The 13,417-nt window shown below is 61.0% G+C and overlaps 2 protein-coding genes across 2 annotated transcripts in view; one reads left to right on the top strand and one right to left on the bottom strand.

Annotated features, from left to right (window-relative positions):
• The window catches only part of NCLIV_003410 (putative HECT-domain (ubiquitin-transferase) containing protein), a gene marked incomplete at both ends in the record, with an annotated part of 39,333 nt that extends 29,572 nt beyond the window's left edge, over positions 1-9,761 (top strand). The window contains 4 exons of the mRNA XM_003879842.1: positions 135-8,006; positions 8,243-8,565; positions 8,907-9,132; positions 9,570-9,761. Of these exons, the coding sequence (XP_003879891.1) occupies positions 135-8,006; positions 8,243-8,565; positions 8,907-9,132; positions 9,570-9,761 (8,613 nt within the window). The remainder of the gene's footprint in view (positions 1-134; positions 8,007-8,242; positions 8,566-8,906; positions 9,133-9,569) is intronic.
• A 2,167-nt stretch (positions 9,762-11,928) lies between these two features.
• NCLIV_003400 (conserved hypothetical protein) lies at positions 11,929-13,203 on the bottom strand (the record flags this gene model as incomplete). The annotated part of the gene is made up of 1 exon (XM_003879841.1): positions 11,929-13,203. One exon carries the CDS (start codon positions 13,201-13,203, stop codon positions 11,929-11,931), a length of 1,275 nt encoding a protein of 424 aa, XP_003879890.1.
• Between the last annotated feature and the right edge of the window lie 214 nt (positions 13,204-13,417).

Genomic DNA, 13,417 nt, shown 5'->3' with positions numbered 1-13,417 from the left:
GTTGCAAAGGCGCCGTTATCTCGAGTGCGTCTTTGTCTTTCCTGTCAAACTCTCAAAGTTCCGCGCAGCCTAGCCCCCTCAGATCTCGTGCACCGAGGCGCGAAGCGAGGGCCTCTCTCCCTCCGTTTCCCAAGGCCCTCGTCCCCGGTGTCGTCGTCCCCTCGGGCCGGAGAATCGTTGGCGCTCCGTGGCTAGGTGAGGCGGTCCACCCGGCACTGCCTTTCTCGTTCGGATGCCGCCTCGCTTCCAGCCTCGAGAAACTCGCACGAGGCTCGAGAGGTGAAGTCGGCGAGCATCCAGCACAGCTTCCCAGCGAACATTCGCCACACCCGGAAACGACGCCGTCAGGTCCTCTCGCCGTGGGAGTCGTGTGGGGCTGCTGCCGGTGGCTTTGGGTCAGCGATGGCCGGCTGATTTGTCCGTGGGATGTCCCCACAGTCCCCGAACTCCGTCTCTTCTACAAGCGGCGAGAGAAGGCCTTGGGACGGCGCAGCGGGAGTGAGCAAGAAGCCGCTGACCCTTCCGCCCCGTCCCTGGCCACGACAGGGTTGCAGAAAGGCGGAGGGAGAGAAGGGACTGCCCCGCTGCCTGCGTGGCGCGAGGCGCAAGTCCCGTGTCCGGGCTTCGAGGACGGAGACCACGTCGCCGTTGAGTTTGTTCCCGCGATTCCGGCCCTGCTCTTTTTCCGGAATGGCAGCTACCAGTTTGGGTTCCATTTCGATAGTTTCTACCGACTGGCGGAGCGCCGAAGAGTCCGGCACTCTTTGGACTACTTCTTTGCCGTGTCCGGCCCGAAGTTCGCCCGAGGCGACTCGCCACGGAAAAACCGCAAACGGACCTCTTCGCCTCGAGCCGGGAACCGAACCAACCCTGGGTCTGGCCGACGGGACGCCGCGCCTTCGGGACTGGGGACAGCGCGCGAGACAGGCGGAACTGCTGGCGCCGGAGGGGCTCATCACGGCTCTTCCCTTGTCGCTTCCGTGGGACTTCAGGACAGCGCTCTCGAGAGCCCTGCGTCGCCCGTGTCCTGCACACCCAAGGACAAGGCATGCGTTCTCTACAAGTCACCCTTGGACCAGTACGAAAAAGAGGGAACCGGCGTGACGCTGCTGTATCGGGGCTTGAAAGAGGGCCTGCCTCAGTTGGTCGCCCACTTCATTGCGTTGCATCCGGGGCTCCTCGAGGAAGCGGATCTCCTGGCGAGTCCCTGTTCGGCGAGTATGAGTGCTATCGAGGCATCTTTCCTCGGCACCTTGCCTCCGGGCAGCCGGCTGCCGCCGCTGCTTTCTTCGTCTTTCTCCGGCGCGTCTAAGCGCCACCGCGATCCGTTCCCCTCGCCGACGCCTCCGTCCTTTCCTGGCCCCGAGGAAGCGTTGGACGAGAGTCCCCTGTGGCTCGCCGTCGTCTCGAAGAATGAAGAATGCGTGCGTCTGCTGGTCGAGGAGGGCGGGTGCTCGCCCGACGGGACGACGCCTGTCTCCGCTTTGCGTGCGTCCATGCTCGGGACACCTGGCGCCGCCGCTGGGCCCCTTCCTGCCGACGGCGAGACGCCGCTCATGGCCGCTGCAGAGACAGGGCAGGCAGTCCTGGTTTCGCGATTTGTGTGTGTGTACGGCGCGAACGTGAACAGGCGGGATGCTCGAGGCAACACACCATTGCACCGCGTGTGTCTCCAAGCGCTCGCTCTCGACGACCAGCTGTCCCCAACCCCACAGCGTGACGCCGCACGCGGTTCCGGAGGCAACGCTGCAAACCCTGCACAAGCCGCGACGCCGCCCGCTGCCCGAGCCGAGGCCAACGCCGCTTCCAGTCTCTCTGGAACGCTTGGGTTCCCGGACGCTCCCGGCGGGGTGCCCGCTGGAGGGAGACAGGCGCTGGCGCAGCCCATCCCGCGGCTGTCTGCCTCAGACGCAGACGGCGACGACAGTGGAGCTGGACGCGGTCCAGGAGCCCTCGGCGGTCGAGGCGGGTCTGGAGGGTCGCCGCTCTCTGCAGGCGGGTCTCAGGACTACAGACAGAGCGAAGGTGGAATGTCGACAGCCGCAAGTCCAAGTGCTGAGAGTAGGAGGGAGAAGAAAAAGCAGGGAACGTTGTGTGCGTCTACGGAGGACTGGTACAACTGCGTCGACATGGCGCGCCTGCTTCTGCATCTAGGGGCGGATCCCGAGGGCAAGAACGACGATGGCTTAAGGCCTCTTGACCTTCTTCAGGCCACCCGAGGCAGCAGCGACGGCGAGAAGGCTGCGGCGCGGAGACAGGGAAGGGCCGACGGAAAAGAAGAAGCAGCGCAGGGATTGCGCGCCAGAGGAGCGGAGGACGTGTGGGGTTCTGCCTTCGACTCCGAGGAAGCCGAAGCGAGCGGAAACGCGAGTGACCAGCTAAGGCGTTTCCTAGCCACGTGGACGGCCCTGTACCATGGCGGGGGAGGCAGCGGAAGGAGAGCTGAGCTGAAGAGGCCGATGCCCGTCCCTGCGGGAGCGGCGGGGCCCACGAGCGGGGCCGCAGAGGGTCGGAGTTACGTGGGTTCTCGGGTCTCTTCCTGCTTGGAAATCACGCAAGACTTCGCATTTGACAGCCAAGAAGCGTTCACCTCGCCGTGCGCTCCTGCGTCGGGCCGCTGGTTTGGTCTTCTGGCCAACTGCCTCCCCGTCGTCGCTCTTCCGCTGCCAGCGGCTTCCCCGGTCGAGCCTCGAGATGGCGCGGGAGACGCAGAAGCTGATCTCACGTCGTCTCGAAGGGCTTCTCTGAGCTTGTCCTTTTCTTCGCGCAGCAGGTGTTCCTCGCACTCGGGTCACGACACAGGGAGGTCGCGAGAAGAGTCAGGCGAGCTTTTCTCTTCGGAAGAAGAAAGTTGCCGCCTTTCTTCGGCGTGGCCATCCGAGTCAGCCGTCTTAGGACCAGCGGCCATCCTCGAGAAGTTGGAGATTGACGGGGAGGTCTGGGGCGGGCACGCCAAGGCCAGGGAGGGGTCGTCTGCTGCAGACATCGTGGGCCATCTGCTCGACGTGGCGAGATCCCCAAGTGCTGAGGCCCTGAACCTCACCCCTGCTGCGGAGACGCGAGGGAGAGACGAAGAGGGAGGAAGAGACGCACACGCAGCAGGCCAGGCAGAGGAGCAAGTCCACGCGAAAGGGGATGAGGAAGGTGACCCAAGGTCGTTTGTGAGTCGTTCTTCTGCTCCGATCCTGTCTTTCCAGTCGGCCGGGGCAGATCCGTCTCTCTCGTCCCGGGGTCTCAGCTACTCGCCGCCGGAAGGCCTTGTCAGCTGCGGAGTGGTACGAGGACTTCTTCGAGAAGTCGCTGGTTTCCTTCTTCAAGAATTTCAAGAGTGGAAACGAAGCGAGACCGACCCCACAGTCTCAGGAGGGTCTTCATCTTCGTGCGGCCATTCTACTCCTGGCCTGGGTCACCAGAACCGAAGCGGATCTCGCGGCACAGCTCCTGCTCGGGGCGAAGGAGTCGATCAGCAGGCTCTCTCGTCCCCAACGTACGCCTCGCTACCTCACGGATCCGTGGCGCAGGGCGCGTCTGGGTGCACTCCGGGCGGCGACCCGTCTCAGGCTGGAGAAGAGTCGCACCAGGGGTTCGAGGAAAGGCTGGACCAGGCAATTCAGGCTACGGATGCAATCATCGAGATGATCGGGTCGGCGGCAGACTGCGAAGCCCTGCGGAGCTGTGCCCAGAGGATTGTGAATCTCCTGCGTGTGCTAGTTGGCGACCCGCACTTTTTGCGGGAGTCCCCATTCCGCTTGTCGCCGGCGCCGACTGCCAGCGTTCAACTGCCTGCCGAGGGCGGAGGCGGTGGCGGTCTGCCTGCCACGTCTTTGCCTCGGAGTCGCCTTCAGGAGCCGTTGACAAGCAATTTGAGAAGCCTGGAAGTGTCTCTGGATGCGTCGCGGACTCTCCAGGATTTGGCGTGGGTCGTGCTGGGCCTGGAGAACATCGTCGACGTCCTCGGAGAGGCTGGCTCAGCCTCCGCGTCGAGTGAGTCCTTGCCACCGGTCCCTGTCTCTCACCCGCTCCCAGGATCTTTCCGCCACCAACCGGACGTCCGCGTTCCGCGCCCGCCTTATAGTCGGTCGCGCCGCGTGAGTTGGCGGAGGCGCCTGGCCTCGCAGCTGTCGGTGACGCGCTCGAGCGGCGGCCCAGGGGGCCTCTCGTGGACGCCGTGCGTGGGTGGTGCAGAGATCTCTTCCCTTCTCGGGGTGAACTGCCTCGAGGGCGTCGGGTCGGAGAACACGTCGAGCCGGTCGCCGTCGCCTGGCGCCTCTCACAATGCGCTCTGGGGCTCTTTGTGCGCGGGAGCAGTCTCGGCCTCCTCTCGGCGACACAACGAACATGGGCGTGGGACCTCGCGGGTTCCCGATCCGCTTGGGTCTCTCGAGTCCGGGGGAACTGGCGTGTGGCAGGATTGCCCGAGACAGGCCTTGAAGCGTCCGCAGTCCTGTGGAGGGCCTTGGCGGTCGTGGTCTGCGTCGTCGGCGGTCGCGTCGCTCCAGAGGTCTCAGCTACGCGAAGAAACGCACGGGACGGGGGACGCGCCGCAAACGGTGATTCTCGACGTGCATGTGCGGGTCGGAGCAGAAGATTCCGTTCTTCGACAACTCATGATGGCCTGGCCCCTCAGTTTAGATGTCTCTCTACGGGAGACACTGGACCTCCTCGCGCCCGATCTGGCTGCAGGGCGCAGTGCAGGAGAGGACCAGGGCGGCTGCGAAGAAGCCGAAGCGTTCGCGGGCATCCCAAAGACAGAACCAGAGATGCTTGACTTCTTCAAACGCGTCGCAGACGGGCTGTGGACGATCGAGGAGGACCGCGAGGAGTTGCTGCAGCGCCTTGAAAAGGGCCTGCCGAAGAAGAAGATCTTGTGGAAAATCCAGGCTTTAGGTCCGGAGGAGGCTCTGGAACGCGCAACCTCCCTCAGACGAGCTGTGTGGAAAATGATGGAGACAGCAGTTCATCGTTCCCCAGCTCTTCCGCACTCTCCCGCATTCCTCTATCGCCTCTTCACTCACCTGCTGGTCCTCCGTCTGCGTCTTCTGGTACGCCTCAACGCAGCCGCGCTGCGAGCGGTTCCTCTCGTGGCCTCGGTGTTCAACTCCCCTAGTCTCGAACAAGACTTTCACGGTCTTCTGACAGGCGATCCTTTCGTGTTTCTCCACGGAGCGGCCAGACGCTTGCTGCCCTGGCCACGCGATGCAGACTCCGGGGATTCCGGAAGAAGAAACGGCCGGAGAGAAGGCACATTCGACGCTGTCTCTGGCGGCGGGGACAAAACTCGAGACGGGAAGCGAAGACCGGGCCGCGGATGTGGAAGACGCATGCACTCCAGAAGAAGCGAGGAAGGAGGCAGAGCGTTTTCCCCAACTGCGCGAGCCGCTGCTTCGTTTTATGCGCACACGAAAATGGTAGTTCAAGCAGGACCGGGGGACCTTCCAGTGCAATTGTCCGTCTACCTCTTCATGAGACCTGTTTTGACGTCGGAGACGATCTCCGCTCTGTGGGGGCGAGCGTTAGAGCGGGTAGGCGTCCCGTCTCATGACATTCCGGCCCTTCGGCTCGATCGCGGACTTGCCGCGACCGCAAAGCATATCCTCCACAGCATGTTATACCAAGCCACCGTGCAGCTGCTCGCCTCCCATGTGAACCCGAATAAACTCCGAGGGCGACCTGGAGATCGGCCGTTCATGGTCGTGTTCAAGGGGGAAGGCGCAACCGACTTTGGAGGGCCCTTCCAGGAATTCTTGTCGTGTGTCGGCCGAGAGATCATGGGCAGTCTCGCTGATGCCCCCGACGGAAATCTTCCGAATTTCTCGCCGTGTCTCCCCTGTCCGAATGCCGCGCATGCGATTGGACCCCACCAAGACACGGTCCTGCTCCGGCCGGACGACCTGCCGAACAGTCCCGAGCCTCAGCTGTACTTCCGTGGAGAGATTGAGGCTCTGCAGGGCGAGACCAGAAGTGTGAATGCGGGAGAAGAGGAGGGTGTCGGCGACGGAGCGAGAGAGGACGTGGATTCCGACGAGGTACCACCAGGCAGAGAGAGGCGAAGCGGATTCAGAAGGGAGGACCAGGTTAGCGAAGAGCGACACACTGACGAGGCGCCCCGTGAGCCTGCAAACGGGGACACAGAAGATGAGGGATCCAGCTCCGACTGTCCTTCTGTGTCGAGTGGTGGAAGTCTGTCTGAAGGGTCGAGCGATGACGGAGACGAGGAAACCGGGCTGCCTGATCCAGAGGGCGTCAGCCGGGATGCAGCAAGAGTCGAGCCTCAAGACTCAGCCGCCTCGGCTACTCTCGCCACTCTCGATTTACGGCGCGATGACACCGGCGAGTCTGCGCACCCCGCCTCTCTCGACGCCTGTCCTCTCACCGAGGCGCTCTCCCCGCTCCTCGCGGTCGTGGCGTCTCGATCCGAAGGGGAGCACCCGGCGGCGGCAAGCGCTGTCCGATTGCTTTCTGGCGACGCCTTGATGCGGGGTGGTGCAACTGCCTCCTCGTCCTTCTTCCGCTCGTTCTTTTCCTTGGATAACATCTCTCTCCAGACTTCTCAGCGGCGAAGAAGAGGCGCCTGTCGCCCTCTGTCCTGCTTCGACCCTCTCGAGATCTCTCCTGTGGGGGCGCCTTGCCGAGATAGGCGCACACGCCGCGACTCCGGCCCGAACGGGCGCCTTCCGGCGGTTTCGTTTCTCCCCGATTCGCAGACGCTGCAGAGTCCACAGCGGGCCCTTGCATCTTCGCCTTCTCACAGTCTCGCCGGTCAGCCGACGCATCCCAATTTGGCGCCTCTAACGCCGGTAGGCACAGCTCCGCTGGCCTCGAATCCCCCGCGTGCGTCTTCTCACCGGTCGCAAGGCAATGGAGGACGGGGCACGGAGAGACCGCACGCCCCGCCGGCGTCGGAGCCCCGGTCGGCAGGCGCCCCCAGCGCGTCTGGGTCCTTCGACTTCCGCCAAGAAACCGGAGGCGGCATAGGCCATTTCCGGCTTCGGCGAGAAGACCGGCCGATGTTTCAGCTGCCCTCGCCGCTTCCTGCTCTCGGACATCCTCTGGCGCGCACTGCCTCACAGGTCGGAGACAGCGTGGACAGCGCGAACGCCCTTTCGCCGCTGTCTGGCCGCCGCCTCCACGGGTCTTCGCCGCAGGCGTCTTCCCGGCCCCAGGCAGGACAGGCGATCGCAGCCGAAGGCGGCCTCGCTCCTGCGGTCTCTGGACCTGGCGGCGTGCAGACCCTGGCAGACGCGTTGCCTGAACGGCGAAGAGCGGAGCACGAAGCAGTCCCGTACATCTTTGTCCCCAGTGAGCCGGAGCTCGACGAGCGACGTCGGGGGAGGTTCTCTGGGCCTGCGCCGGCAGCGACCAACCCTGCGGCCGGGGGCCCTCGGCCAGGGCCTCTGCAGAACCCCGCGGCGGGGCGCGGCCGGGATCCCACGATCGGCCACGGTCGGAGCTTGACGCCGCCGCCTCTCGTCAGCAGCGGAAATAACGCCAGTAGCTCTTTGCCTGCGTATTCCTTCGAGCGGCACGGAGGCGGAAGACCCAGCGGCGCGGCTGGGGCAGGACCGCACGGCATGCAAAGGGGCGACGGGCGAAACGGGGACAGTGGGAGAGACAGAGCTTTCGACAGGACTCGGGACGAAAACCGCAGGCCGACCAGTCCCGCGCCTGCTCAGCGAGGCGGTGTGTCGCGCGAGGGAGGGATGTTCTTCCTTCCGTCTCAGGAAGACGGGAGAAGCCGCGGATTCCCAGGCAACGATGGTGGACCCGGAAACGACCCCGGGAGCGGGGGAGGTGGTGGCCCTGGCCCCTCTGGGGGGCGGAGAGACGGCGAGGACAGACAGGGACAAGGGTGCTTGGACAAGGACACCGAGCGACGAGCGGAGCTAGCCATGTATGAGGCTCTCGGGCGCCTTCTCGCCATGTGCTCCTGCATCGGCGCGGCCTTCAATGCCTCTTTGAACCCGCTGATTTGGAAGAAACTTGTGGGGCAGCCGCTCCAAATTCAGGTGAGCACGCGCAACTCCGACTTCGGGAAAACGCGGAGAGAGCAGAAGACCCTCGGAGGCGATTTGCTTCCGGACCACCGTTTTTTGTTCAGGGCGGTATATCGAGTTCCACTTTCCTGACAGGGGCCCTCCAGCCTAGCGGCGTTTTCTCTCCCGCGGCCTTCCGGTCCTTCACACGGGAATCGTTCTGTGTCTTCTTCACCCCCTTACTCTGTGTGTCGTGCGTCTGTCTTCAGGACTTAGCAGATTCCGACTGCGTGGCAGTGGAGATGCTGCGCTCGCTTCGACGCCTGGCAGCCGTGCCGCCGTCTCTGTGGGACGAAGCCATGAAGTCGTCGATTTCGGATCTGACTTTCATGACTGAGGGCTCTTCGGGACAGCCGTTTGAGCTCGTCCAGGGTGGCAGTGAGATCGTTGTGACTCCAAAGAATCTCGAGCTGTTCATTCGCCTCTCGGAGCGGTGTCGGCTCTTGGAGGGCCAAGGAAGCCTCGAAGCCCTCCTCAGAGGCATCGGGGCGGTTCTCCCTCTTGGGCGGATGCGCATGCTCTTTGACTGGAGGTAAGGAGGGACCAAGAGGAAATCAGACATCAGAGAGCGGCGGGAAAAGATAGCGGCGTGTGCAGCCGTCGCTTTTCTGCGCTATTCCCCTTTGCTCGCCGCCCACCCTCTTACTCGCTTTCATTTCCTCTTTCTCTGCAGTTGTCTTCGATTCGCGCCGTCGCTTCCCTCCCTGTGTTGCCTTGCTCACGCGTCGCTCGGGATGCGTCTCCGCTGAGTCCTGTTCTCTCACTCCCTCTCCTGTCGGCGGTGGCGTCCCTCTTCCCACATCGAGGGTCCAGCCTTGGTTCTTTGGCTCCTTCAAGCGGGCTCTTTGCGTTGTTTCTGTCTCGGCGTTTTAGGCGACTGGAGTACCGGGTGTGTGGAGACCGCGAGGTCGACCTGGACCTGCTGCGAAGCCACACGACATGCGGCTCTGAGGAATTGAAGGCCACCCTCTTTGAGGTGTTGGAAACCTTCACCAACGATCAGCTCCAGCGCTTCCTCCGCTTCGTTTCCGGGCGCTCTCGCCTCCCCTCTAGCGGAAGCGACTGGCGAATGGCCGTCGACTACGAAATTCCTGAAGGGGTAAGTCGCCAGTGTCAAGGGTGTCCCCCTACTCCTTCCGGGTGTCCATACAGCCCGTGCAGGGGTCAGGAACCTCGCGTGTTTTCGGGGCGGGAGACGGAATGTGCTGCGTTTCTGCAGACTGCGTGCGTAGACCTTGAGGCAGATTAATGGTCATGCGCCATGCCATCTCTAGCGTGGGGCTGTCCTGGTAGACCAAAGAGGCAGCCGGCGACAAAGCCGAAGAGAGAAGGGTGGGGGGTGTTCCGAGGGGCTCACGTCCCGTCCTACGAAGTACCTAAATGCCGACCGCGTGTATCCTCTGCTTCTTACTTGATCTTTCTTTTATAAACGCATTTCGTTTCTCGTTTCGTCGCTGCACTTTTTTCGTACGCACTTTTCAGAACACCGAGGATTAAAAGAGTGTGGTCTGTCTCGTGTCTCGCGTTTCTTCGCAGCAACGCGTGCCCCCGATCGACGACAACCGCCTCCCGACAGCAGCAACGTGCGGATTCAGGCTTCTTTTGCCCCGGTACACATCAAAGGTGATCTTCCGCCAACGGCTTCTCTACGCGATCAACAACTGCACTGCAATTGACTTGGATGCCTACGTGGTACACGAGCAAATGACTCTGATGTATGAGGACTAGAAGCGTGGGAGAAACAGTGGATGGGAACGAAGACGCCCGGGTGGTGCACAACGGCTCTTTTGTTGAAAGCAAGCATCGCATACAGCGGAAACTTCAACCTCCTGACCACAGCGCGGACTTTCGCTCCCACGTGGCGCTGGCGGGAGACGAAGACAGAATTTGCATAAATGATACGCGTGCCCAGAGTGTCTTTCAGAAATACGGACCTGAGATTCAGCATCTGTTTTACATTTTGTGATTGTACCTCTTTTGCGCGTGTGGCTCTTCTCTTCACCTTCTTCGGCGCGGTTCCAAGTAGCTCCAGCGTCCGTGTCGACTGTCGGGTTTCGTGTTTTTGATCGCTTGGTTGCGCCTGGCGACCTTTTCGAACAGAAGACGTGCAATTCATGAGATTATCTTGGCCACGCCATAGTCGGACGTTGCACACACGAGAGAAAACCTCTTCACGTGGATCGAACGGCAGTTTCGAGCGTTTTGGACGCGCCGCACCGGCGGTGTATCACCGAATAACGAGTGCTGACTCTAGGCGTGTTTTCGATTCTTAGGCGAGGGGAACCCTCTCCTGTCGTTCGCGCGAAAACTTCGAAACGGCTTCTCGCCGAAAGCCACCCTGGAGGTTTTCCTCTGGAAACCCCTCTTGACTGCACACCCCCTCCTGCATGAGTGGTGCGAGTTCTCCACTTTCTTTCGCCGGGCGAGATCTCCACACAGACCCGCTTGCGCGGGGAGTCTGGCGTCTGACCTGATAGCGAATGTCTGAAGTGCAGAAAGCTGCAGTTTACAGCTTTATAGATCCGTGACGCCGCTGTGATTCGAACAGTCCGCGTATTCAAAAAGGGTGCCCTGACTAGAAGCCAACAGCCACACGAGTTGCTTCCATCTGTGTGCACGAATGCGACACAGGGTGCTAGGTCTTTTCTGTTTGACGCGAGGTTCGCCAGTTCCACTTTGCACGCGTGAACCTCTGTTTTCTTTTCCCTGTAAGCGCGTGTCGGGTCCAATAAAGAGGTGGGGTGTCTCAGAGCTGCCCAGGGCGGTGTTGCGGCACACTTGTCGCTTTCGAGGGTGGTTTCTCTCGTGCTTCCCTAAGACTCCTTTATGTTTTTGCGAGAATCAACCAGACAGGCGACTGCCCGAGAATGTCGCGCGGTCGCGAAGAGAAGACAAACGGGAGACTTCGTGCGTACGCAAGAAGAGAAGTCTTTGGCGAAAAGGCTCTGTCCGCGGGATGTGCTACTTACACGTGGACTTGGAAGGAAAAGCTTTTGAGGAAATAGGGACAAGATTTTCTCAGTGGAATGTGTGTGACTCTCGGAAAGACTGGGGAGTGTCTTATACAGGCAGCTTTGAAAGAGTTCGGAAAAAAAGACGAACTCAACTTTCGGGTGTAGCTGCGTATGCCGTGTACCCCTCTTTCTGCGAATGGTGTCATTCGACCTTTCTGTGCGAAAAAAGATTAAAAAGGTACATGTTTTTTCACCTGCCTCTCGTATACGTTGAATCAGCACTCTCGCGTCGATTACACGAGAAAATGGAAAGGCATTTAAGAGTCTTGACGCCTGAAAGCCGTCAATCGATAACACGTCCCATTCTTTCCCTGACCACTCAGCATTGAAAAAGACACCGCGCCAGTCTGGTGGAGAGGTTTTCCTCACCTCGCCGCTGCTTCCTTGCTCCACACTAGAGTCCACCAGCTCTTCCACTTCTCTCCGTGGGAAACCCGAAACGGACCCGACCTCAGCTCTCCCGGCAGAAGCCACGCAGAGTGCCGCCAGAGAAAACGACATTCTAGGTTCAGACAGGAAAAGGACTCCTTGAGACAGCTTTGAGCACGTGTTACAGGAACGACGGAAGGCAAGTTAAAAAGGGAAACGGTGCCAAAACGAAGGACCAGAGATCTGCGTTCGCATCTCGCTTGGCATGTACGCTGGACAGGAGGAAAGGCAAGAGCGCAGATGGAGACAGGCACGAAACGGGAACGGCGCGAGGGCCCTGGCGCGGAGTGAAGTCTGTAGCGAATAAGACCGCAAAAAGAGAGAAGACACACTGGCAGCCGCTCCACAGAAGAGAGGGAAACGAGAGGCAGCACGGCGGGAAGCGCAAATGAAAAATGTGGAAGGCGAAAGTCGCCAACATCTTCGTCTGCCCTTCCCCTCATGCGCGCCTTCTATCCTTCTCTTCTTCGCCTGAGCATTTCGTCCATTTTCCGTTTTTTGTCCCTTGCTGCCTCCTCCCTGAGTTTTTGTTCTCTTTCTTCCCAGAGGCGCTCCACTTCTTCCTCGCTCCCTAGACCGGCGCGGTTGTATGTCCGTTTTCTCTTTGGAGCCGCTCCCCTCTTTTTCTCGTCCTTCTCTCCGTCCTTCTCCGCCTCGTACCCCATCCCGCGGAGCATGGCGAGCCCGAACTCGCTGACGGGGATCCGACTGTACTCGGCGCTGGTGGCCGAAGGCGCGTCCGGAAGGAGATTGAGTTCCTCTTGCAGGAGCTCTTTCTCGCTGGAAGCCTGTCCTCGTTCTCTCTCAGGGTCTTCCCTCTCGTCCTTCACGCCGTTATCTGCCTCCCACGGGAGGCGAGGAGCCGAAGCCCCAGAGGACGGGTCGAACGCCACAAAACCTCTGCCGCGGATGCCGGAAGCCGAGCGGGAGACTGTGCGTTGCTTCGCCTGTTGAAGGCGTTCCTTGTGTCGTCTTCGGAGCTCCGCAAGCTTTTCATTCCGACACAAAATGGGCAGGATGGGCGCCGCAGTGCCTACGGGGCCTGACCCGAGCTCGCCCTTGGCCTCAGCGATCAACGCCTGAGCGGCCAAGTCGTCTAACGACGGGGAGGAAGAAGCGGGAGCGGGGGATTCGCCGGGCTCCGTTTTAACAGCCGGCGGATGCTTCGGAGGACGTAGTCCATATTCGGGTTTCGGAGACAGCGAACGGGGCGCGTCTGAAGGACCAGAAGGATCGATCCCCCCGTCCGCTGCAGATTCGGATTTTATGCGAGACTCGTGTTTACCCAGCGACAGGTAGTTCGGCTCTTTCTTCTCCTCCTTTTCTCCTGCGCCGCCGATATTTGCTGCACTGGTTTGTGGCTCCGAGCCATTGCCGCCAGAAGAAACAGACGCAGATGGGGGTGGCTTATCGAGGCGGTTGAGGCAAGGGATCACCAGAGGAGGGGCCTCCGCTTGGCCTCCTTCCGTCTCCCATTCGCCGTCCTTGCTGATCGAGAGGACCTGTTGAACCGCTGTCTGTTCTTCTTCTTGTTCCTTGAAAAAGGCGCTTCTTCCCTGGAAGGCGTTTGCCCCCGGAGCAGGCTCGAAGCCCCCGCGCTGGGAAGCGGAGAGAGAGAAGGAGAACGATGACCGAGTCGAGGAAGACGACGAAGACGATGAAGACGAAGAAGAGACCGGAGCTTTTCTTCCGAAAGAAAAAGAGATTTTCTTGGGCGCCGCAGCCATAGTCAACACCTTGCTATGGAAATGCCTACAGAGTTTTCATGGTTCTCTCCGTTTGACCGACAAACCGCCCCACTTTCCGAGCGAGGAAAATGCCGAAGTCGCTTGCCAGTGACACAAATGCCCTAGCTTCTAAAGGAGACAGCAACAGGAAAACGAAACGAACGAAATTCAGAGATTGACGAAGACGCGGCGCCGCCCGATGAGGACATGAAGA

The sequence above is a fragment of the Neospora caninum genome, chromosome Ib (assembly GCF_000208865.1).
Source record: "Neospora caninum Liverpool complete genome, chromosome Ib".
Taxonomy (NCBI): Eukaryota; Apicomplexa; class Conoidasida; order Eucoccidiorida; family Sarcocystidae; genus Neospora; species Neospora caninum.
Note: the sequence above shows the minus strand (reverse complement) of the source record. Positions and strands in the feature narration are given on the sequence as shown.